The following is a 26319-nucleotide window of genomic DNA, read 5'->3' as shown; positions in this document are numbered from 1 at the left end:
TTGAACTTTACCGCGTGCACTAACTGCCCAACTTTGACACTAACCGTTGCTCTAGACTCTAATGTTGCTGAACCTGATGGATTCTGTGCCAGTAACTGACTGTGTACCCTGGTCATTCGCACGTACGCACGCAATACGCTGCAACCGGCAACTTTGAAATTGACGTTAATACAAATGTTTATGGGTTATCACTTTTTGGTCGATATACATAACTGGCTGTTTTAAACGTTGTCATTTTAAGTTGTGGGGGCTGTACTGTAGGGACAGGAATGAGTAAGAGATTATAGTTTGTTCTGATGAGGGTCAAAAGCATTTTTGTTTCCTCTCTTCACCTCTCCATCTGAATTTTCTGGAAGTGAAGTAGGAATAATGCTATAATCTTGAATAATTGAATAAAGTATGTGACTAAATCGCCTCGCTGAATGTTGCTTACTTTAATATATAAATTCAGAAGGGTCAAAGAAAATGTGCTTTTTATTTCTGGTAGATACTGAATTCTCATTACATCAGTTTCCTAATTTCATGAACCAAAAATATTCACTATTGGAACCTTCACCCCCCTCTCACCAACAGAAATACACGGGGAAATAAATATTTGGTATTTGTTACTGAGATCAAGCACTCAGCGAATTGTTTTAAAATAATCTGTCCCACCCACCAATGCTGTTTTGTCGCTAGAACAGTGTAGAGGGAGCTTTACTCTATATCTAACTCGTGCTGTACCTGCCCTGGGAGTGTTTGATGGGACAGTGTAGAGGGAGCTTTACTCTGTATCTAACCCATGCTGTACCTGCCCTGGGAGTCTTTGATGGGACAGTGTAGAGGGAGCTTTACTCTGTATCTAACCCCATGCTGTACCTGCCCTGGGAGTGTTTGATGGGACAGTGTAGAGGGAGCATTTACTCTGTATCTAACCCGTACTGTACCTGCCCTGGGAGTGTTTGATGGAACAGTGTAGAGGGAACATTACTGTGTATCTAACCCGTGCTGTACCTGCCCTGAGAGAGTTGATGGGACACTGTAGAGGAAGCTTTACTCTGTATCTAACCCGTGCTGAACGTGCCCTGGGAGTGTTTGATGGGACAGTGTAGAGGGAGCTTTACTCTGTATCTAAACCCGTGCTGTACCTTCCCTGGGAGTGTTTGATGGAACAGTGTAGAGGGAACTTTACTCTGTATCTAACCCGTGCTGTACCTGCCCTGGGAGTGTTTGATGGTACAGTGTAGAGGGAGCTTTACTCTGTATCTAACCCGTGCTGTACCTGCCCTGGGAGTGTTTGATGGTACAGTGTAGAGGGAGCTTTACTCTGTATCTAACCCGTGCTTTACCTGCCCTGGGAGTGTTTGATGGAACAGTGTAGAGGGAGCTTTACTCTGTATCTAACCTGTGCTGTACCTGCCCTGAGAGAGTTGATGGAACAGTGTAGAGGGAACATTACTGTGTATCTAACCCGTGCTTTACCTGCCCTGAGAGAGCTGATGGGACAGTGTAGAGGGAGCTTTACTCTGTATTTAACCTGTGCTGTACCTGCCCTGGGAGTGTTTGATGGGACAATGTAGAGGGAGCTTTACTCTATTTAACCCATGCTGTACCTGCTTTGGGAGTGTTTGATGGGACAGGGTAGAGGAAGCTTTACTCTATTTAACCCATGATGTATCTGCCTTGGGAGTGTTTGATAGGACAGTGTAGAGAGAGCTTTACTCTATTTAACCCATGCTGTACCTGCTTTGGGAGTGTTTGATGGGACAGGGTAGAGGAAACTTTACTCTATTTAACCCGTGATGTACCCGCCTTGGGAGTGTTTGATAGGACAGTGTAGAGTGAGCTTTACTCTGTATCTAACCCGTGCTGTGCCTGCCCTGGGAGTGTTTGATGGGACAGTGAAGAGGAAGCAAATTATAGTTAAACTGGAAGTCCACAGCCATGGGCAATAAGAACGGATGGTGTACTTTTGCACATTAGCACTGGCTCTTCCAGTATTTTACCTTTCCCTGCTTTGAAAAATGCATCTGCACTTCATCCAGTAGCCTTCCTCCATCTAACCATTGAAATAGGAACAGTGATTGCAGGCAAGTTTTAACTATTAACTAACTGAAGTTGGGAGTTGTGATTTGAAAAACTTTGGTTACGATCATTCTTTTCTGGGCACCACACCTTCGGTAGGATATATTGGCCTTGGAGGGAGTGCAGCGTGGATTTACCAGACTGATACCCGGACTTCAAAGGTTAAGTTACGAGAAACGATTACACAAATTAGGGTTTTATTCCCTAGAATTTAGAAGGTTAAGGGGTGATCTGATCGAAGTTTTCAGGATATTAAGGGGAACAGATGGGGTAGATAGAGAGAAACTATTTCCGCTGGTTGGGGATTCTAGGACGAGGGGGCATAGTCTAAAAATTAGAGCCAGACCTTTCAGGAGTGAAATTAGGAAACACTTCTACACACAAAGGGTGGTAGAAGTTTGGAACTCTCTTCCGCAAACGGTAATTGATGCTCGATCAGTTCTTAATGTTAAATCTGAGATTGATAGCAGCAACAACAACAACAACTTGTAATTAACTTTTTGTTAACCAAAGGTATTAAGGGATATGGGCCAAAGGTGTCAGTGTCAGTTGTGAAGAGGATGTGAAGAGGCTTCAAGGGGATCTCAACAGGTTCACTGAGTGGGCGAGAACATGGCAGATGGATTATAATGTGGATAAATGTGAAGTTATCCACTTTGGTAGAAAAAACAGAAAGGCAGAGTATTTCCTAAATGGTGAAAGATTGGGGAATGCAGATGCTCAAAGGGACCTGGGTGTCCTTGTACATGAGTCACTGAAAGTGAATGTGCAGGTGCAGCAAGCCATTAGGAAGGCAAATGGTATGCTGGCATTCATTACAAGAGGATTTGAGTACAGGAGTAAAGAAGTCTTACTCCAACTATATAGGGCCTTGGTGAGACCACACCTGGAGTACTGTGTACAATTTTGGTCTCCTTATCTAAGGAAGGATATACTTGCCATAGAGGGAGTGCAACGAAGGTTCACGATTTTGATTCCTGGGATGGCGGGACTGTCGTATGAGAAGAGATTGAGTAAACTAGGCCTGTATTCTCTTGAATTCAGAAGAATGAGAGGGGATCTCATAGAAGCATACAAAATTATTACAGGGCCTGATAAGGTGGATGCTGGGAGAATGTTTCCCCTGGCTGGGGAGTCTAGAACCAGGGGCCACAGCCTCAGGATAAAGGGTAGGCCATTCAGGACTGAGATAAGAAGAAATTTCTTCACACACAGGGTGGTGAATCTTTGGAATTCTCTACCCCAGAGGGCGGTGGAGGCTCAGTCATTGGGTATATTCAACACAGAAGTCGATAGATTTGTGACTAGTAAGGGCATCGAGGGATATGGCGATAGGGCCGGGGAATGGAGTTGAGGCAGAAGATCAGCCATGATCTCATTGAATGGCGGAGCAGGCTCGAAGGGCTGAACGTTCCAATCGTGTGGTTATTATCTGATCTGGTTATAGTTAAAAGATCATGTGGCAAAACTGATGCAAGCCCTACCATATTTGTGCGATAAAACGTAGTGATCTTTCAAACATATACATTCATCGAAGCAAGAGCTGGACCTGTTTCCGGCTGGGGCGGAGATCACCTTGTGCAAAAGTTAGGTACAGCATAGAATTCAAGGCCAGAGTGATCTGAACTAGTTTTGATTGCCATGGGAGGGAGGGTCAGAGAAGAATTTCCCAGATTTTGTTCCCCAAATTGGCCTGAATTTTTATCATGATTTTTCGCCTCTCCCAGGAGATCACATGGTTTTTTGGGTGGGGTGGAGAGTCTACATATTGTGATACACAAGGTGCCACAATCGTGTGGGACTGGCTGGATGGACCAGAGGGTCTTTTCCAGTCTGCCATTATCCATATGTTCGTAACTAACAAACGGCAAATACTAGAAAATGAAAACGGGGGGGGGGCGGGGGGGGCAAAATGCTAGATAAGCAAATTAAGCTGATTTGAAACCAGCCAACATGTTCTCCGAACTAGCTTCAATCACTCGCTGTGTTGGAAATAAAGACATCTTTGTAGCAGACTCTGGCTGCAGCAGACCAAAAAATCTACATTTTAATCCCCTGGACAATCACCTAAATTAAAATATAAAAAAATTTGTAGCAGGCATCACAGTACCATCTTGTATCTGTCTCGTTGCAAACAGATGTGCTGCTGCTGTTTATTATGAGGGTTTCTTCCCCTGGTGAAGATCTGTGAGAGTTTCCTTGGGTTTATTTTGTCACAATGTTGTATCTCGGAGCCCTGCTGTTCCAGTAGCTTGGACTTGCTTTTTGTTCTCAAGATCCCCGGGACGATTCTATCTGTCTCGAATTTTTTGATTAGTTTTTAAATACTTTGGAGGCTATATCTTGACAAGAGCAATTTAATAAATACTTATGCCCCAGGAGCAGGTAATTTTAAAACCGTTTTCATACAGCTAATCCCAATATAACATTAATGAAGTCAAACAGCGAAGGAAACTAGAATCTGCAATGTGCTAATTTTCTTTTTGTTAAACCAAACTCCTGTGCTATATACCATGGCCATCCTGTTTAATGGGACTGTGGGCTAGATGTCGAGTAGGCTATGGAAAAAAGCTGTGTAAACAGTCATCACTCTGGGGAAATACAGGCATAACTGTTGTACTGTTAGAGTGAAGGTATTATGGGAATATTGTAAGATATGCAGTGTATGGTGCTGAATTGATAAATGCTCGTCAAATTCATAACTGTCTGAGGGCTTCTAGTAAAGGGCTACCCTTAAGTGACACACTCAAGTCATTGGTTTTATGTGTATTAATATTGTAAAATGTATTTGTCTGATAGGTGTGTATGTATTACATTACTTTGTGGTAAACTTTTGAACAAGTGCTTAAATCAATCTGAATTTGTTTTTCTTCGGTAGGTCCGAATTGACAGTGGCATTCAAGAAGGAAGTGACATCAGTATTTATTACGATCCTATGATATCAAAAGTTAGTACATTTTTACTTAATTTATGAATTTAGTGAAAGAATAGTAGTGTGCTTTTCGTAGGGCATTTGTTACTGTCTGCTCATGTTACACGCTATCCCTGGCCAAAACCACAGCAAGTGACTGACTCTTGGGCCCCTGGCAGTACCAACCTCACTAATCACTAGGGGATGCACAAGAGCAGTTTAAAGCAATTCTGTTTTTTAATCCCTCTCCCAGGTGATATAATTCTTGGCCTGTGCTTGAAATTAAATGAAAGATCAAAAATTCAGTACATGGGGCAATTAGAATCATGGAATCATAGAATAGTACAGAACAGAAGGAGGCAATTCAGCCCATCGACCCTGTGCCGGCTCTTTCGAAAAGTAATTACAGAAGTAAACCAGCATTCCGCTGTTTGGTGGTGCAGGTTTGCGCTTCAGATTGCAACTAACATATTACCTGAAAATTGGTCACAGAATCATAGAAATTTACGGCACAGAAGGAGGCCATTCGGCCCATCGTGTCCGTGCCGGCCGACAAAGAGCTCTCCAGCCTAATCCCACTTTCCAGCTCTTGGTCCGTAGCCCTGCAGGTTACCGCACTTCAAGTACATATCCAAGTACTTTTTAAATGTGATGAGGGTTTCTGCCTCTCCCACCCTTTCAGGCAGTGAGTCCCAGACCCCCACCACCCTCTGGGTGAAGAAAGTTCCCCTCAACTCCCCTCTAAACCTCCTACCAATTACTTGTGTCGGGTGTCCGTAATTAAAACAGAAAATGCCGGAAATACTCAGCAGGCCAGGCAGCATCTGTGGAGAGAGAAACAGAGTTAATGTTTCAGGGCGATGACCCTTCGTCAGAACTGGAAAAAGCTGGCGATGGAACAGGTTTTTAAGCAAGTGTGGGGGCAGGGAAAGGGGGGAGGGGAGGAAAGAACAAAAGGGAAGGTCTGTGATAGGGTGGAAGGCAGGAGAGATTAAAGGACAACAGGGATGATGGTGCAAGGGGAAAGGAGATGGTAATGGGACAAGTTAAGAAACAAACCAGGGCCCCAAACACCCCTTCCAGGTGAAACAGCGATTTACTTGTACTTCTTGCAATTTAGTATACTGTATTCACTGCTCACGATGCGGTCTCCTCTACATTGGGGAGACCAAACGCAGATTGGGTGACCGCTTTGCGGAACACCTCCGTTCAGTCCGCAAGCGTGACCCCCGAGCTTCCAGTCGCCTGTCACTTTAATTCGCCGCTCCACTCCCACTCTGACCTCACCGTCCTCGGCCTCTTGCATTGTTCCGCTGAAGCTCAGCGTAAGCTCGAGGAACAGCACCTCATCTTCCGATTAGGCACTTTACAGCCTTCTGGACTCAACATCGAGTTCAACAATTTCAGATCATAACCTCGGCCCCTATCTTTTTTTTTCCATTTATTTTCTCTCATATGGCAGCTATCAATCATTCTGCCATTGCCATTTATGTAGTGTCCGTGTGTTGATAAAGACACTGAAGACAGGAGTTGGTTCATAGGTATTTACTAAGCAAAGTCTGGGGGGGGTTCTAACGGATATACACAATATACAGGCTTATATAGCCCGAGTGGCAATTACCGGCATTACAGCACACCTGGGGCTCTTAAAGGCACATACACCACAATTCCTCCCCTTTTAGCTAACCAGTACATCATATTTTAAGTAATTATTAATTACATGTTATAAGCAAAATAATATACATTGCTGTAGTTAATTAATTGTAAGTTAGTCTCTCAGGAGGCTTCCTGACTCGGTCCGGATAACGCCTCGGGGGTGTAGTAGTTTCTGGTGGTGTAGTAGGTTCTTCTGGCAAGGCTGATTCGGCTTGAATGCCAGTGTCGGGTTCATCAGGTTCCAGTATCACCGGATCGGAGGTAGATATGGGTATCTCTACTTCATCGTTAGATGTATAGAGTTGTGGTGTAGGTTGTCCCTTTTCGGATGACTTTATGATTTGGTCAGCATGGTGCCTTATTATGCTTTCTCCGATGTCCACGGTATACATCAGTGGTCCTAGTCGTGTGCAGATAGTTCCAGGCTGCCATTTCTCGGTACGGTAGTCCCGGGCCAAAACCTGTTGACCTATCTGGAAGGCCCTAGTTGGCCTTTCATTCATGCCTTGAAACTGCCGGTTCTCCACATCCCTTCTGATGTTGGGCTTGACCAAATCCAGCCGGCATCTTAGGTTTCTATTGAAGAACATCATGGCGGGAGTTTGGTTGGTAACCATATGTGTTGCATTCCTGTATGCGAATAAGAAGTTATCCACCTTGTGCTGAAGTTTTATGTCTTCATTACCCATGGCCTTTATGGCCTTCTTGAAGGCCTGGACAAACCTTTCAGCCAATCCATTGGTGGCGGGATGGTATGGGGCGGACGTGTAGTGCTTAACCCCATTGTTTTTTAAGAACTTTCTGAATTCTTCGGACACAAATTGTGGTCCATTATCAGAACATATCTGTTCTGGCAGCCCATTCCTGGCAAATATGGTCCTTAATACTGTGATGGTTTTTTCCGTGGTGGTGGAGGACATCTTTATTACCTCCGGCCACTTGGAGTGTGCATCAACCGCGATTAATAACATTGAGTCCATAAATGGACCAGCAAAGTCGATGTGCACCCTTTGCCAGGGAGATGAGGGCCACTCCCATGGATGTAGAGGGGCTTGTGGTGGAGCGTTTTGGACCTTCTGGCATCCTAGGCAGCTCTTGGTCATTTCTTCGATGTCTCCATCGATACCTGGCCACCATACAAATGCCCTAGCTAGGTTCTTCATTTTCACTCCACCCAGATGCCCCTCGTGAAGCTCCTTTAGCACTTTATCCTGGAGTTTGGGTGGAATCACCACTCTGGATCCACACATCAAGGTTCCTCGGCACACTGACAGCTGTTCTCTTCTTTGCGAGAATGCTGGCAACAGTGGTTCGCCATGTGCTGGCCATCCCTTCACTGTTAAATCGTAGACCCGTGAGAGAGTCGGGTCATTTCTCGTCTCCCTTTCAATGGCAGAATTTGTCACTGGTAGACATTCCACTATGGTAGAGTGGAACATCTCTACTGGGTCTACTGTAGGTGCCTCTTCTACCGTTGGCAACGGTAGGCGCGATAAACTGTCAGCATTCCCATGCTGTTTTGACCCTTTGTATTCTATGTTGTATTGGTGTGCCCCTAGAAAAAGGGACCACCTCTGTAGCCTTTGCGCTGTCATAATGGGAACACCTTTTTTAGGGTTGAATATGGAGATGAGGGGTTGATGGTCAGTCAACAAGGTAAATTTTTGTCCGTGTAGGTAATGGCTGAATTTCTTCACTCCCCATACCAGGCTGAGTGCTTCCCTGTCGATTTGGGCATAGTTACGCTCAGCTGAGTTTAATGAGCGTGACGCAAAAGCTATCGGCCGTTCTGAGCCATCAGGGAATTTATGGGATAATACTGCTCCTATGCCGTAAGGGGATGCATCGCACGCCAGTCTGATTGGCAGTGATGGGTTGTAATGAGCCAAAACTTCTTCGGATGTGATTAAGCCTTTGCATTTATGGAAGGCACGTTTACAGTCTTTGTTCCATTTCCAAATCACTCCTGTTTGTAGAAGTTCATTAAGAGGGTGTAGAAGAGTTGATAAGTTCGGTAAAAATTTATGATAGTAATTTATTAATCCCAGGAACGACCTTAATTGTGAAACATTTTCAGGTGCTGGGGCTTTTATAACCGTTTCAATTTTTTCAGGTGACTTATGCAACCCTTCATTATTAATTATGTGGCCACAATATGATATCTGATTTTGGAAAAATTCGCACTTGGGGCGATTCGCTCGTAGGCCCCGTTCTTTCAGCCTAGTGAGCACCTGCTCCAAATTGGCAAGGTGCTCGTTGTCGTTTTCTCCTGTTATAAGGATGTCGTCTAGGTAGCATTGAGTCCCTGGAATTCCTTGCAGGACTTACTCCATAGCTCTTTGCCAGATAGCTGGAGCTGATGCTACTCCAAAAACCAGTCGATTGTACTGGTACAGGCCTTTGTGTGTGTTTATCGTGAGATACTTTTTAGAGGCCTCCTCAACCTCCATCTGTAGATATGCCTGTGCCAAGTCAATTTTGGTGAAACGTTTCCCTCCGGATAGTGAGGCGAAAATATCTTCTATCCTCGGAAGAGGATACTGTACTGTGAAGGACCGGGTTTACAGTCACCTTGAAGTCACCACAGATGCGAATTTTTCTCTGTTCTTCAGATTTATCTTTATTCAATGCTTTTTTCATGACTGGAACGATGGGTGTTGCCCATTCGCGCCAATCTATTTTGGATAATACGCCTGCTTTTTCCAAATGCTCCAGCTCTGCCTCGACTGCTGGACGTATTGCGTATGGCGCCGGTCTTGCCTTAAAAAATTTGGGAATTGCTGCATCTTCCACTTTTATTGAGGTGGTGATGCCTTTCAAGGTTCCTAGTTTCTCTTGAAACACTTCTTTGGCATTGGCCAAGATGTCTTTTAATCGTTCAGGTATGATGTCATCATTGTTTTTTTCCTTACTGGTCACCGTCAGTGCCTGAATGGAGTTCCAGTCGAAACATATCTTCCTGATCCATTCACGTCCCAACAACGGTGGACCACCATCTTGTAGAATGTATAAATACAACTTTTGTATTTCTTTGCCGTTGTACACAACAGGCACCCTTATTTTTCCTTTGGGGTATAATTTCTGCCCCGTATATGTTTTTAAGATAATGGATGTGTCTTTTAGAGGTATATGCGAAAATAGCTTCTCGTAATCCCGTCGATTTATTACGGTTAGAGCTGATCCTGTATCTAGCTCCATTTTAACTGGGGACCCTGCTATTGTGAGGGTAACCCAAATGGTTTGGTAATCATCTTTGGCAAGTACATTATGTAATTTGAGACAGCTTAGTCTCTTGTTTTCGAAGTCGCTATCGCTCTTCTGGTCTTCGGAGCTACTGTCCGTCATCATTTGTACCTTCCTGTACTTTTCTTTATTGATTTTTTTTTTCCTGTCAGTGGATTTATTTTGTCCAGATCGGCATACCCGTGCAATGTGTCCAATCTTCCCGCATTGCCTGCATGCTTTGTCCTTGAACCAGCAGTCCCTCTGGTTATGGGTGGAACTGCCGCAGCGATAACATCTTTCGAAACCCTGTGTCATTTCATGGGTGCCGAAGTCCTGTGTCTTTTGTTGTATCTCTGCAGCTCCTTTTGCTGCTGCTTCGTATGATACAGCCATACTGAAAGCTTTGTCCAATGTTAAATCTTTTTCAGAAAGCAGTCTTTTTTGTGTTTCTTCACTTAAGAGACCGCAAACGAATTTGTCTCGAAGATAATCTGATAGTCCTGCCCCGAATTGGCAGTACTTTGATAGCTTTCTTAATTCGGTTAGGTAATCAGCATTACTTTCATTCTTGTGTTGATTTCTCTTGAAGAACTTGAATCGTTCCGCTATCAGCAGCGGTGTTGGGTTTAAGTGCTCCTGCAGGGTATCAACAATTTCTTTAAAATTCTTGTCCTTTGGTTTGGCTGGAGTGATTAAATTTCGTAACAGCCCGTATGTCTTTGCGCCCATTAAGTTCAGAAGTACTGAAGCTTTTTTTTCATCTTCTATTCCATTTGCAGTGCAATATACCTCTACTCTTTCCACGTATGTGGTCCAATCCTCTATTTCGCTATCAAAAGCATCAATATTACCAGATTTAGGCATTTCAGAAAAGATATGGCGCTTCCCGTGCTTTTTTTTCTTTTCTGTAGCAAAGATATGGCGCTTCCCGCGCTTTCCCACTGCTGCTGCCGATAACAACGCTGTTTACTGCGGTTTCCGTTCTCTTTTTTTATTTACTGTTGGAGACTTGTTCCTGCCAGAGGTCTGAACGCTGACCTGCTTGCCGCGCCAGCCGTCTCCCGAGTGCTCCCTCCCAGTCTGTTATTGCTTGCGTCCGATTTCGCTGCCTGTCTCAGCTGTAGAGGCAGCCGCTGGAGCCCCAGCCTGACGCCCAGGAAGGATTAGCACAGTACCTGCCACCAGCTTGGCCAGCTGGTGAAACCACAGCTTCTCGCACTTCCTTGAGTCTTCTGGACGCCCGAGGAATCGATGTCCTTGAGGTGCTGCCGAATTGCAGGGAAGTCCGTTTCCACTTCGTCGCCACTGTAGTGTCCGTGTGTTGATAAAGACACTGAAGACAGGAGTTGGTTCATAGGTATTTACTAAGCAAAGTCTGGGGGGGGCGGGTGGGGGGGGGGGGGGTTCTAACGGATATACACAATATACAGGCTTATATAGCCCGAGTGGCAATTACCGGCATTACAGCACACCTGGGGCTCTTAAAGGCACATACACCACAATTTACACTTCATCTAGAGCCATCTTTTGTTTCTTGTCCCATTACCATCTCCTCTTGCCTCGCACCATCATCCCTTTTGTCTCTTAATCTCTCCTGCCTTCCACCCTATCACAGACCTTCCCTTTTGTTCTTTCCTCCCCTCCCCCCTTTCCCTGCCGCTACACTTCATTAAAACCTGTTCCATCTCCAGCTTTTTCCAGTTCTGACGAAGGGTCATCGACCTGAAGCATTAACTCTGTTTCTCTCTCCACAGATGCTGCCTGGCCTGCTGAGTATTTCCAGCATTTTCTGTTTTTATTTCAGATTTCCAGCATCCTCAGTATTTTGCTTCTGTATTGGTGTCTGTAATTGTTTCTTTTCGTGTCAGCCGTGGCTCAGTGGGCAGCACTCTTGCTTCTGAGTCAGAAGGTTGTGGGTTCGAGTCCCACTCCAGAGACTTGATCACATAATCTAGGCTGACACTCCAGTACAGTGCTGAGGGAGCGCTGCACTATCGGAGGTGCCAGCTTTCGGATGAGACGTTAAACCGAGGCCCCAACTGCTCTCTCGGGTGGACGTAAAAGATCTCATGGCACTATCTCGAAGACGAGCAGGGAAGTTATCCCCGGTGTCCTGGCCGATATTTATCCCTCAATCAGCATCACTAAAATAGATGATCTGGTTATTATCACATTGCGGGAGCTTGCAGTGCACAAATTGGCTGCTGCATTTCCTACATTACAACAGTGACGATATTTCAAAAATACTTCATTAGCTGTAAAGCACTTTGGGACGTCCGATTGTCGTGAAAGGCTTTCTTTTTCTCGCTTTCTATTTAACTCTAGATATTTTTAGCTTCAATATTTCAGATGTCTTTGTTCAGTGAGCCTTGGCTGTGTATGCACTAGAGTGTTTTCACTTGCTCAGACATCTGGGTAAATTTGAGACGTGTCGAGGAATCAAACCGATTATTTCAGCTACTGTCATTTATCCTGTGATCTCATTTAATCCTAATTGTCTTCAGAAGGCAGCAGGTGATTAAAAAGCATACAGAGGCACTGGAGAAGGTGCAAAAAAGATTTGCAAGGATGATGCTTGAACTGAGAGGGTATGACTATCTGACTGAACAGGCTGGGGCTCTTTTCTCTGGAGCATAGAAGGCTGAGGGACGACCTAATAGGCCTTTAAAATTAAGAGATTCGATAGGGTAGACATAGAGAAGATGTTTCCACTTGTGGGGGAGACGAGAACTAGGGGCCGTTAATACAAGATAGTCACTAATAAATCCAATCGGGAATTCAGGAAAAACTTCTTTACCCAGAGAATGATTAGATTGTGGAATTTCGGAACATAGGAACAGGAGGAGGCCATTCAGCCCCTCGAGACTGTTCCGCCATTCAGTGAGATCATGGCTGATCTGTTGCCTAACTCCATCTACCCGCCTTTGGTCCATATCCCTTAATATCTTTGGTTAACAGAAAGCTATCAATCTCAGATTTAAAATTAACAATTGATCTCGCATCAATTACCATTTGTGGAAGAGAGATCCAAACTTCTCGTGTTTCCTAATTTCCCTCCTGAAAGGTCTGGCTCTAATTTTTAGACTATGACCCCATGTCCTAGACTCCCCAACCAGCGGAAATAGTTTCTCTCTCTCTACCCTATCTGTTCCCCTTAATATCTTGAAAACTTTGATCTGATCACCCCTTAACCGTCTAAATTCTAGGGAATACAACCCTAATTTGTGTAATCTCTCCTCGCAACTTAACCCCTGGAGTCCGGGTATCATTCTGGTAAACCTACGCTGCCCTCCCTCCAAGGCCAATATATCCTTCCTAAGGTGTGGTGCCCAGAACTGCTCCCAGTGCTCCAGGTGTGGTCTAACCAGGGCTTTGTATAGCTGCAGCATAACTTCTACCCCCTTGTATTCTAGTCCTCTAGATATAAAGGCCAGCATTCCATTAGCCTTTTCGATTATTTTCTGTACCTGTTCATTTTAATGATCTATGTACCTGAACCCTCAAGTCTCTTTGGACATCAACTGTTTTGAGCTTTTCACCATTTAGACAGTACCCTGTTGTATTCTTTTTAGGTCCAAAGTGGATGACCTCACATTTGCTTACCACCTGAACTGAGAGGGTACGACTGACTATCTGACTGAACAGGCTGGGGCTCTTTTCTCTAGAACAGAGAAGGCTGTTGCCTTCCTTGCTATCACAGGGAGCGGTTGAGGCGAAGAGCAGAGATGTATTTAAGGGGGAAGCTAGATAAACACATGAGGGAGAAAGGAATAGAAGGATATGCTGATAGGGTGAGATGAAGAGGGGTGGGAGGAGGCTCGTGCGGAGCATAAAGACTGGCACGGACCAGGTGGGCCGAACGGCCTGTTTCTGTGCTGTACATTCTATGCAATGCTGCACTAGACTTCGGTATTGTGTGCCAAAACATTTTTAATCAGTGGAAGAACAAGTTGATAATAGTAGTGACACAATTATACAGGTTGAATGTTCCGGAATCGGGACTCCGGGACGATTGGTGGCAGGGTCGTCCGGAAACCGTAAAAAGTTCCGGAATCCGGAACTCCGGATTTTGGACGCTCAACCTGTACTTCAAAAAGCCATTAACTTTTGTTGTCTTTTTTGGAACAATCCTATGAAAAATGCGAGTGATGCAATAAAACTTTAGTGTTGTGTTTTATCCTCCTTAATCTGCACAGCTCCACTAAGTGTTTCCGCCAGGCTGCGGCCACGGCACCACGCCGCCCCGGTGGCCTAGTGTGGGCCATCGGATGCTCTGCAGAGCTCGCAGCGTCCCTCCCCTTTAACAGAAGGGGAGGGGCAGAGAAACGCGTCAGCGCTACGCGGAGCGGCCCGGGTATTTCCGGACTCGGAACGTGTTTCTGATGTCCGAAGTCCTGAAACGCCCGAGCCCAGGTTGCGATATTTCCGGACTTCGGACATCAGAAACACGTTCCGAAGTCCGGAAAAACACGAAAACCGGCTTGGCCTCGGTCCCGAGGTTGCCAGATTCAGGATGCTCAACCTGTAATAGCAAAATACTGCGGATGCTGGAAATCTGAAATAACAACAGAAAGTGCTGGAAACACTCAGCAGGTCAGGCAGCATCGAGGAGAGAGAAACAGAGTCAACGTTTCGGGTCGAACCCTTCGTCAGAACTGGGAAAGGTTCGGGAGGAGAGATTTTTAAGCAGGGCAGGGAGGGGGGGAGGAAATAGCAAAGGGAAGGTCTGTGATAGGATGGAAGGCAGGAGAGATTGACTGACAAAAGGGATGACAGTGTAAGGCAAAAGGTAATGGGACAAGTTGGGTGGGAGGGTAAGCTGTGAGGAGGATGCAAAGAAACTCCAGTACGATTTGGACAGGTTGGGTGATTGGGCAGAAACATGGCAAATGCACTATAATGTGGATAAATGTGAGGTTATCCACTTTGGTGGCAAAAACAGGAAGGCAGATTATTATTTGAATGGCAATAGATTGGGAGAAGGGGAAGTGCAAAGAGACCTGGGTGTTCTTGTGCACCAGTCGTTGAAGGTAAGCATGCAGGTGCAGCAGGCGGTTAAGAAGGCAAATGGTATGTTGGCCTTCGTAGCAAGAGGGTTCGAGTACAGGAACAAGGATGTCTTGCTACAGTTGTACAGGGCCTTGGTGAGACCGCACCTTGAGTATTGTGTGCAGTTTTGGTCGCCTTACCTGAGGAAGGACGTTCTTGCCATGGAAGGAGTGCAGCGAAGATTCACCAGGCTGATACCTGGGATGGCAGGAATGACGTATGAGGAGAGATTGTGTCGAATAGGCTTATACTCACTGGAGTTTAGAAGATTGAGAGGGGATCTCATCGAAACCTATAAAATTCTGTCAGGCCTGGACAGACTAGATGCAGGAAGGATGTTTCTGATGGCTGGGGAGTCCAGAACCAGGGGTCATAGTCTAAGGATAAGGGGTAAGCCATTTACGACTGAAATGAGAAATTTCTTCACCCAGAGAGTGGTGAACCTGTGGAATTCTCTGCCACAGATGGCGGTGGAGGCCAGTTCATTAAATATATTCAAGAAAGAGTTGGATATATTTCTTAAGGCTAAAGAGATCAAGGGATATGGGGAGAAGGCAGGGACAGGGTACTGAATTTGGATGATCAGCCATGATCTCATTGAATGGTGGAGCAGGCGCGAAGGGCCGAATGGCCTACTCCTGCTCCTATCTTCTATGTTTCTATGTAAGTTAAGAAACAAAAGATGGCTCTAGATGATGTGTGAATGATGATGGCAGCAACATTAACAGCTACCATGTGAGGAAACAAGAGAAAAAAAACAACTACAGGGGCCAATTTATAGTCTAAAATTGTTGAACTCGATGTTAGTCCTGAAGGCTGTAAAGTGCCTAATAGAAAGATGAGGTGCTGTTCCTTGAGCTAGGTATACTTTCATTCTGCTAGTGCATTTCACACTTCATCTAGAGCCATCTTTTGTTTCTTAATCTGTCCTATTAACATCTCGTCTCGCCTTGAATATCTTTTAATGTCTCTTTACCTCTCTCAGACCTTCCCTTTTGTTCTTTCATCCCCTCCCCCATTTCCCAGCCCCCAACTTGCTTTTTCATCTGTTTTATTTCCTGCTTTTTTCTCAGTTCTGAAGAAGGGTTTCGACCTGAAACATTGACTCTGTTTCTCTCTCCACGGATGTTGCCTGGCCTGCTGAGTTTTTCCAGCGTTTTCTGTTGTTATTTCAGATTTCCAGCATCCGCAGTATTTTGCTATTGTATATTTTTATAGTAGCTGTTAAGATTAGGTTGCTCCTCATGTCGTAGATAGATAGTTGTAACTGCTATGCTAAGTGATAATCTTACATAGCAGGTATTTTCCTTCACTTGCGACTCAATGAAGCTATCTGCTCTGACTATTATATCTAAATAAAGGCATAGACAGGCACTCTAACTTGAAAAAGGCAGCCTGGTAAATACCTTCTAAAAAGCGACCAAGCCAAGTAAATTTAAATAATTCTCTAAATTTGGAGAAAAAGAAACTGCCAATCAAAAACATATTTGAACAAATCCCAAAATATGTTGGTGTTTGCATTGAGTGGCTGGGCTTCTCCCTCAAACATCCATCTCAGACAAATCAACTAACGGGAGTTTGCACATTCTCCCCGTGTTTGCGTGGGTTTCCTCCGGGTGCTCCGGTTTCCTCCCACAGTCCAAAGATGTGCGGGTTTAGGTTGATTGGCTATGATAAATTGACCCTTAGTGTTAGGGGGATTAAATACGTGGGGTTACGGGGATCGGGTGGGATATGTGTTGGTGCAGGCTCGATGGGCCGAAATGGCCTCTATCTGCACTGTGGGGTTTCTGTGTGATTCTTCTGTGATAACGGTTACAAACAGTTTTACTGTATATCAAGGTGCGGTGGATTATGATTTTTGAATGTAGTTTTTTAACCTTTTATGCGCTGTCACAAAATTAAATAAGCCAACACGAAGCTAAATCTTAGACATAAATGCTCCAGGGTGCTGCCTCTCCCTTTTGGATTGTAATGTTTGTGTGCTGCTGATGCAGCACTTGGGTTTCTTCCGGTCATGACACCACATCGGCATTCCTCTTTGGGGGATCATGACCATGTTATCCCCTTGTAGGGCCATTGCAACAGACGTGCACCTCTGTAACCGGTTGGTCCTAAGTAACCCACGCTAAAGGATTGTGGTCACAATGCACAGTAAATACACAAAGAAGACTCACATTTTTATAGCACCTTTCACGACCTCAGGACATCGCAAAGCGCTTTACAGCCAATGAAGTACTTTTTTTGAAGTGTGGTCACTATTGTAATGTAAGGAAACGCAGCAGCCAATTTGCGCACAGTAAGCTCGCACAAACAGCAATGTGATAATGACCAGAGAATCTGTTGGTTGAGGGTTAAATGTGGCCGTGGGATCCTTTACGTCCACCTGAGAGGGCAGACAGTGCCTCGATTTAGAGTCGAGAGTGCTATCACTGAGCCAGAGCTGACACCCTCAGTGTGGCTCTGTGTACGTATCGTCGTAGCTTTGAGCAGTGCTCAAATGACACTTAAAGATTCTTTGCAATTGCTGAATAAGCCATTTCTTGTGGCAGTAACTCGTGATTCAGCTAAACTAACTGGGTGTTCTTCCCTGTGGTCATTTACTGTACTTGACTCAGCACAACACCAATGCCCCTGTCCGGTGTGTCCGTGTGGGTTATGAAAGTTACTAATCTGGACTAACTATTATGGGATCTGCATGGACAACACATTCCAGCTTTCAACAGAAAAAAGAACTTGCATTTATATAGCACCTTTCACAACCCCAGGAAGTGCTTTACAGCCAATGAAGTACTTTTTGAAGTGTGGTCACTGTTGTAATGTAGGAAACGCGGCAGCCAATTTGCGCACAGCAAGCTCCCACAAAGAGCAATGAGATAATGACCAGATAATCTGTTTTAGTGATGTTGATTGAGCGATAAATATTGGCCCAGGACACCGGGGAGAACTCCCCTGCTCTTCTTCAAATTAGTGCCATAGGATCTTGTTACGTCCACCTGAGAGAGCAGACGGGGCCTCAGTTTAAAGTCTCATCCGAAAGACGGCTCCTCCGACAGTGCAGCACTCCATCTGAGAGTGTCAGTCTAGATTTTGTGCTCAAGTCTTTGGAGTGGGACTCAAACCCACGTTCTTCTGACTCAGTGTGCTACCCACTCAGCCACGACTAACAATGACACTGCCACAGCATGAAACCAATGTAAGAGTAGGTGTACCATGCTGCACTGAATGCCACTGCATTGCTCCGTTTGAAGGTTCTTAAATAGAATAGGAAGTAAATAAACTGGACCTTTCCAAATGTGCAGAGCATGAATCGAGTAATTTATATTCAGATAACTTTGTTGAACTTTGGGGGGGTTTTCTAACAAATTTACAGCACATGTACCTTCAGATTACTTCCATCCATTTGTACTCTTCTCTTTCAGTTGGTTACGTATGGAGCTAGCCGTGCAGAAGCGTTACAGAGAATGGAAGAGGCACTAGACAGTTATGTAATTCGAGGTAACTAGTGGAAACCTGGCATGTACTGAAAGGGACGGGAACAGCATGAAAACATAGTAATTAAGCCAAATGAAATAAATATTTTCTTATCAAGTCTAATTTAAAACAATATGTTATTGAAAATCTCGTACTAATTAAGTAGAGATGATCCATGTGCCGAACTCCAAATAGTTTAGGGTCTATCCTTTCTCCTGTGACTTGTGTAACAGTGTATTTAGATAGTCTTCTGGCTTAGCCTTAAAGGTTTTATAGGGAGGTGTTTATTTGGTTCACTAGATACTTCGTCGCTTATTTGCAAGCATTAGTACTTGGCTAAATTGTACCCCAGCTGTTTCTCTTTTTAAAACGTTCTAATTTATGGAAAATTGAATTTAGAATTTTAAAAAAGTTGATAGTTTTTCTAACTTTGAAACAAGAGCTTTAAGGATCTGGGCTGGGGAGAGACTGTTTCGACAGAGGACAGATTGCAAAGGTTCTCAATGGAAGTATGTCAGGCCTTTGGACAGCTGCAACTTGGATCCTATGAAGCAATTACCCTGGCCCTTCAATTGATGTTTCAGAGAAATAATTTATAGTTTTATCGTTATCCAAATGATCTGTGGTCAGAAATTAGTTTGGAATTCAATTTGCATTTTCGCTCCTCAGTTTAAGTATCATGGGCCCTGAGCCAAGGATTGATGTTCCAAACTGTATTCTATACGGTGATTAAGATGATATGCGGAAATTCCTTACTCTTGTTGATGTAAAAAGACTACTGAGAGCTTGGTTTGAGTATAAAACAAGGCTTTAATCAACTGTTTCACAACCATGAGATTCTAGTTACATCACTAGTTCCTGGTTACAGAAACATCCTGAGCAAGCTGGGCCCACGCCTGAGTATTTATACTCCTTGGACGTCGCCACCAGCTGGCCGCCCAGTGTTACTTCATGTGTCATGATAAGATTCATGACACTTGTTCTTTGTGTTGCTAGTGTCGGCCTCAGTCCTTTATTAGGGCTCAAAACTCAAAAAAATAAAATAGAATATCTTTAGTGTTTGTACAGTATGGGTTTAGAGCGAAGGTTACTGAAAGAAACGCAAGAGCCATATATCTTAATAAAAGATGTCAGACCTTGTCATTGAAGTGATTTGGAAGCGATGCTCAATAATAGCGCAGTTCCCACCACTTACACTGACCCTGCTTATCCCAACAGCCGCCTATTTTTGGGCGAATGGCGCTGAGCATTTGCCGTTACCATAGCATCAGTTACAAAGACGCCGTTTAAAACATTTTTTTTGGCCCGGAAACTGTCAGCGTTCACCGTCATTACCCCCCTGAAACTGACCGCAACGTCAGGATGTAGCTGTCAGTCATTCACTGCTCCGATACTGGCTGCGCTGTGCACCCCCACCCCATAGCCGGCAATCAGGGAAATCAGTGAAACTGACAAAAACATCGGCTTTTCTGCGGTAGCGTCGCTGTTAAATACCCCATTAAATGTGAAGCTTTGTTGGAATAGGTGTAACAAGGGTATTAACAGCGCATTGACTGCTAAACAAACGTTCTGGCTCTGGAAAAACTAATTTGTGGTGTGTCAAATTTCTCTGTTTTGATAAAAAATTACAATTTTTAAAAAACTTAAAAAAAAAATTCTTTAAAGTTTGTTCGTGATACTTCAGCTTCTGCCTATCCCCAATTGAGAGTCCCAATCTTTGTTCTGCTCTCTAACAATTTTTAAAAGTCTGGATAAAAGCAGCTTCTCATTTCCTAGTTTGCTGTCTGTGAGAATTCTTCAATGCGATTGGCTGCTTAGACAGCTTGTTGACGTCACTGCCGCTCTTCGCTGGGGATTAGAACATAAGAACATAAGAAATAGGAGCAGGAGTAGGCCAATCGGCCCCTCGAGCCTGCTCCACCATTCAATAAGATCATGGCTGATCTGATCCTAACCTCAAATCTTCTATCACTCTCCATCCCACCTGAACCCATGTGATCTCCCGGGAGAGGCGAAAAACCAGATAAAAAACCCAATGGCCAATTTGGGAGAAAAAAATCTGGGAAATTCCTCTCCGACCCATCTAGGCGATCGAAACTCTTCCAGGAGATCACTCTGTCCCTATATTTTCTACAGTACTTACCTTCTGTAAAGGCGATCTCCACCCCAGCCAGGAACAGGAATAAAACCATCTCCTGAAATCTAACACAGAATTAGAACACAAGAAGTAGGAGCAGAACCAGGCTACACGGCCCCTGGGCCCACTCCACTACCCACAGGGCCATGACCATTCCGAACCTAGACTCATGTCCAATTTCCTGCCCGCTCCCCGTAACCCTTAATTCCCTTTACTTCTAGGAAACTATCTATTTCTGTTTTAAATTTATTTAATGATGTAGCTTCCACAGCTTTCTGGGGCAGCAAATTCCACAAACCTACCACACTCTGAGTGAAGAAGTTTCTCCTCATCTCAGTTTTGAAAGAGCAGCCCCTTATTTTAAGATTATGCCCCCTAGTTCTAGTTTCACCCATCATCGGGAACATCCTCACCGCATCCACCCGATCAAGCCCCTTCACAATCTTATATGTTTCAATAAGATCGCCTCTCATTCTTCTGAACTCCAATGAGTAGAGTCCCAATCTACTCAACCTCTCCTCATATGACCACCCCCTCATCCCCGGGATTAACCGAGTGAACCTTCTTTGTACTGCCTCGAGAGCAAGTATGTCTTTTCTTAAGTATGGACACCAAAACTGTATGCAGTATTCCAGGTGCGGTCTCACCAATACCTTGTATAACTGCAGCAATACCTCCCTGTTTTTATATTCTATCCCCCTAGCAATAAAAGCCAACATTCCATTGGCCTTCTTGATCACTTGCTGCACCTGCATACTAACTTTTTGAGTTTCGTGCACCAGGACCCCCAGATCCCTTTGTACTACAGTACTTTCCAGTTTCTTGCCATTAAGATAATAACTTGCTCTATGATTTTTCCTGCCAAAGTTCATAACCTCACACTTTCCAGTATTGTATTCCATCTGCCAAATCTCTGCCCACTTACTTAGCCTGTCTATGTCACTTTGCAGGTTTTTTATGTCCTCCTCACTCACTACTTTCCCTCCCATCTTTGTATCATCTGCAAACTTTGATATGTTACACTCGGTCCCCTCCTCCAAATCGTTAATATAGATTGTAAAGAGTTGGGGACCCAGCACTGACCCCTGCGGAACACCACTAGTTACTGATTGCCAGTCTGAGAAGGAACCATTTATCCCAACTCTCTGCTTTCTGTTAGGGAGCCAATCCTCCACCCACGCCGGAATATTACCCCCAATCCCGTGATTTTTTATCTTGAGCAATAATCTTTTGTGTGGCACCTTGTCAAATGCCTTTTGGAAGTCTAAATACACTACGTCCACTGGTTCTCCTTTATCCACCCTGTATGTTACTTCCTCAAAGAACTCAAGCAAATTTGTCAAACATGACTTGCCCTTCATGAAACCATGCTGAGTTTGTCCTATTAAATTATGTTTATCCAAATGTCCCGTTACTGTCTCCTTAATAATGGACTCTGACATTTTACCAACCACAGATGTTAGGCTAACAGGTCTATAGTTTTCAGCCTTCTGCCTACTACCCTTTTTAAATAAGGGTGTTACATTAGCAGTTTTCCAATCTGCCAGGACCTTTGCTGAGTCCAGGGAGTTTTGGAAAATTATTACCAATGCATCCACAATCCCTACCGCCACTTCCCTCAAGACCCTAGGATGTAAGCCATCAGGTCCAGGGGATTTATCCGGCTTAAGTCCCATTATTTTACCAAGTACCACTTCCTTAGTGATTTTAATCGTATTTAGCTCCTCTCCCCCTAGAGCCCCCTGTTTGTCCAATGTTGGGATATTCTTAGTGTCCTCTACCGTAAAGACTGATACAAAATATTTGTTCAGCGTTTTTGCCATCTCCATGTTTCCCACCATTAATTTCCCAGTCTCATCCTCTAAGGGACCAACATTTACTTTAGCCACCCTTTTCTTTTTATATAACTATAGAAACTTTTGCTATCCGTTTTTATATTTTTTGCTAATTTACTTTCATAATCTATCTTCCCTTTCTTAATCAATCTTTTAGTTATTTTTTGCTGTCTTTTAAAGACTTCCCAATCTTCTATCCTCCCACTAGATTTGGCTACCTTATATGCCCTTGTTTTTAGTGGGATACTATCCTTAATTACTTTACTTAGCCACGGATGGCTATCTTTTCTTTTACACCCTTTTTTCCTCAGTGGAATATATTTTTTTTGGAAGTTGTAAAATAACTCCTTAAATGTACACCACTGATCATGTACCGTCTTACCCTTTAATCTATTTTCCCAGTCCACTCTAATCAATTCCGCTCTCATACCTTCATAGTCTCCTTTATTCAAGCTCAGCACGCTTGTTTGAGATCCAACCTTCTCACCCTCTACTTGAATATGGAATTCAACCATATTATGGTCACTCATTCCAAGGGGATCCTTTACTAGGACATTTTTAATTAATCCTGTCTCATTACACAGGACCAAATCTAAGGTTGCTTGCCCCCTGGTCGGTTCAGTTACATACTGCTCAAGAAACCCATCCCTAATACACTCAATGAACTCATCATCAAGGCTGCTCTGCCCAATTTGATTTGTCCAGTTAATATGATAGTTAAAATCCCCCATAATTATAGCTGTTCCCTTATTACAAGCCTCAACTATTTCCTGATTAATACTCCGTCCAACAGAGTTGCAACTGTTCGGAGGCCTATAGACTACGCCCACTAGTGTTTTTTTCCCTTTATTATTCCTTATCTCTACCCAAACTGTTTCACTATCCTGCTCCTTTGACCCAATATCATTTCTCTGTATTATAGTGATTCCTTCCTTTATTAACATAGCCACCCCACCTCCCCTCCCTGCCTGTCCTTCCTGATTGTTAAATAACCTGGTATGTTTAATTCCCAGTCATGGTCACCCTGCAGCCATGTTTCTGTAATGGCCACAAGATCATACCCATATGTCGTTATTTGTGCCGTTAACTCATTCATTTTGTTACGAATGCTAGGTGCATTCAGATAAAGAACTTTGAAATATGTTTTGTGACACTTAGTTCCTGTTTTTTCCCCTTTTACTATTTTACCTTTTACTCCATACCTTCTGTCCCTTCCTGACACGTTCTGTTTTTTAATTTCCCATTACTGAGCGCTGCAATCAATTACACGTTGAAAAAGGTTAGCTTCTCATAAGAACATAAGAAATAGGAGCAGGAGTAGGCCAATCGGCCCCTCGAGCCTGCTCCGCCATTCAATAAGATCATGGCTAATCTGATCCGAACCGCCAATCCACTATCACAGAACCATCTCCTGAATCTAACAGAATTAGACACACGAAATAGGAGCAGGATCAGGCTACACGGTCCCTCTGCCCGCTCCTCTACCCACAAGGCCATGACCGATCCGAACCTAGACTCATGTCCAAATTCCTGCCCGCTCCTCGTAACCCTTAATTCCCTTTACTTCTAGGAAACTGTCTATTTCTGTTTTAAATTTATGTAATGATGTAGCTTCTACAGCTTTTTGGGGCAGCATATTCCATGGACCTACCACCCTCTGAGTGAAGTAGTTCCTCCTCATCTCAGTTTTGAAAGAGCAGCCCCTTATTCTAAGACTATGCCCCCTAGTTCTAGTTTCACCCATCATCGGGAACATCTTCCCTGCATCCACCCGATCCAACCCCTTCACAATCTTATATGTTTCAATAAGATCGCCTCTCATTCTTCTGAACTCCAATGAGTAGAGTCCCAATCTACTCAACCTCTCCTCATATGTCCATCCCCTCATCCCCGGGATTAACCGAGTGAACCTTCTTTGTACTGACTCGAGAGCAAGTATGTCCTTTCTTAAGATTGCAAGATCTCTGTAGGCAACTTTCTTCGGGGCCAGTGGCAAGCGCCTTTGCTTCGCCGCTGACCGAAAATTATGGGCCATTCAATGCGCCGGCTATTTCATTCAGTTCAGTATATTACTGGCTTTTTAAAAGCTGATCATGTTATGGCTGCGTCTGCATCCAATCAACATCTCACTTTGCAATGTAAACAGAACCACAGAGATATAAATAGAACTAAGACATTGTAGCAGAGGTTGACCTGATTGTCCGTCCATTAAACCTATCAGCTGATTGAAGCTGCCCAAAGTCTCCAGGAGGATGCAAAGAAACTCCAGTATGATTTGGACAGGTTGGGTGATTGGGCAAATGCATGGCAGATGCAGTATAATGTGGATAAATGCGAGATTATCCACTTTGGTGGCAAAAACAGGAAGACAGATTATTATCTGAACGGCAATAGATTGGGAAAAGGGGAAGTGCAACGAGACCTGGGTGTCCTTGTGCACCAGTCGCTGAAGGTAAGCATGCAGGTGCAGCAGGCGGTTAAGAAGGCAAATGGTATGTTGGCCTTCATAGCGAGAGGATTCGAGTACAGGAGCAAGGATGGCTTGCTGCAGTTGTACAGGGCCTTGGTGAGACCACACCTTGAGTATTGTGTGCAGTTTTGGTCACCTTATCTGAGGAAGGATGTTCTTGCCATGGAGGGAGTGCAGCGAAGATTCACCAGACTGATACCTGGGATGGCAGGAATGACGTATGAAGAGAGATTGGGTCGATTTGGCTTATATTCACTAGATTTTAGAAGAATGAGAGGGGATCTCATTGAAACTTATAAAATTCTAACAGGACTAGACAGACTAGATGCAGGAAGGATGTTCCCGATGGCGAGGGAATCCAGAACCAAGGGTCACAGTCTAAGGATAAGGGGTAAGCCATTTAGGACTGAGATGAGGAATTTCTTCACCCAGAGAGTGGTGAACCTGTGGAATTCTCTACCACAGAAGGCAGTTGAGGCCAACTTATTAAATATATTCAAGAAGGAGTTAGATATATTTCTTGAGGCTAAAGGGATCCAGGGATATGGGGAAAAAGCAGGGACAGGGTACTGAATTTGGATGATCAGCCATGATCTCATTAAATGGCGGAACAGGCTCGAGGGGCCGAATGGCCTACTCCTGCTCCTATCTTCAATGTTTCTATGCCTTAAAGGAGGAGTGAGAGGCGGAGAGGTTTAGGGAGGGAATTCCAGAGCTAGGCAGCTGAAGGCATGGCTGCCAATGTTGGCCTTGGATGTAGTGACGTGTAGATTTACCAGAATGATACCCAGACTGCAAGGATTAAATTACAAGGAGAGATTACACAAACTAGGGTTGTATTCCCTGGAGGTTAAGGGGTGATCTGATCAAAGGTTTCAGGATATTAAGGGGAACAGATATGGTAGATAAAGAGAAACTATTTCCGCTGGTTGGGGATTGTAGGACTAGGGGGCATAGTCTAAAATTAGAGCCAGACCTTTCAGGAGTGAAATTAGGAAACACTTCTACACAGAAAGGGTGGTAGAAGTTTGGAACTCTCTTCCGCAAACGGCAGTTGATGCTGGATCAATTGTTAATTTTACATCGGAGATTGATAGATTTTTGTTAACCAAAGGTATTAAGGGATATGGGCAAAGGCGGGTAGATGGAGTTAGGTCACAGATCAGCCATGGTTTCATTGAATGGCAGAATAGGCTCGAGGGGCTGAATGGCCTCCTCCTGTTCCTATGTTGTGAATGGAGTGATGAAAATGGGGGATGAACAAGAGGCCAGAATTGGTTGAGCGCAGAGATCTCGGAGGGTTGTGGGGCTGGAGGCGGTCACAGAGATAGGGAGGGGCAAAACCATGGAAGAATTTGAAAACAAAGATGAGGTGTTGTCGGACTTGGAGCCAATGTAGATCAGTAAGCACGGGGTGATGGGTGAACGAAACTTGGTGCGAGTTAGTGTAGGGGTGAAATAAAGAATAGATTTGCCTTTCTAATCTCGGCTTTATTAA

At 44.2% G+C, this 26319-nt stretch overlaps 1 protein-coding gene across 4 annotated transcripts in view; it reads left to right on the top strand.

Annotated features, from left to right (window-relative positions):
• Positions 1-26319, top strand: part of pcca (propionyl-CoA carboxylase subunit alpha) — a 554750-nt gene that overhangs the window by 198007 nt on the left and 330424 nt on the right. For all 4 annotated transcript variants that reach the window (XM_085998400.1, XM_085998401.1, XM_085998399.1 and 1 more), the window contains 2 exons: positions 4943-5011; positions 18328-18403. In XM_085998400.1, the coding sequence (XP_085854526.1) occupies positions 4943-5011; positions 18328-18403 (145 nt within the window). The remainder of the gene's footprint in view (positions 1-4942; positions 5012-18327; positions 18404-26319) is intronic.

This window comes from Somniosus microcephalus, chromosome 10 (assembly GCF_052327205.1).
Source record: "Somniosus microcephalus isolate GS21.2 chromosome 10, FLI_Smic_1.0, whole genome shotgun sequence".
Lineage (NCBI taxonomy): Eukaryota > Metazoa > Chordata > Chondrichthyes > Squaliformes > Somniosidae > Somniosus > Somniosus microcephalus.
Note: the sequence above shows the minus strand (reverse complement) of the source record. Positions and strands in the feature narration are given on the sequence as shown.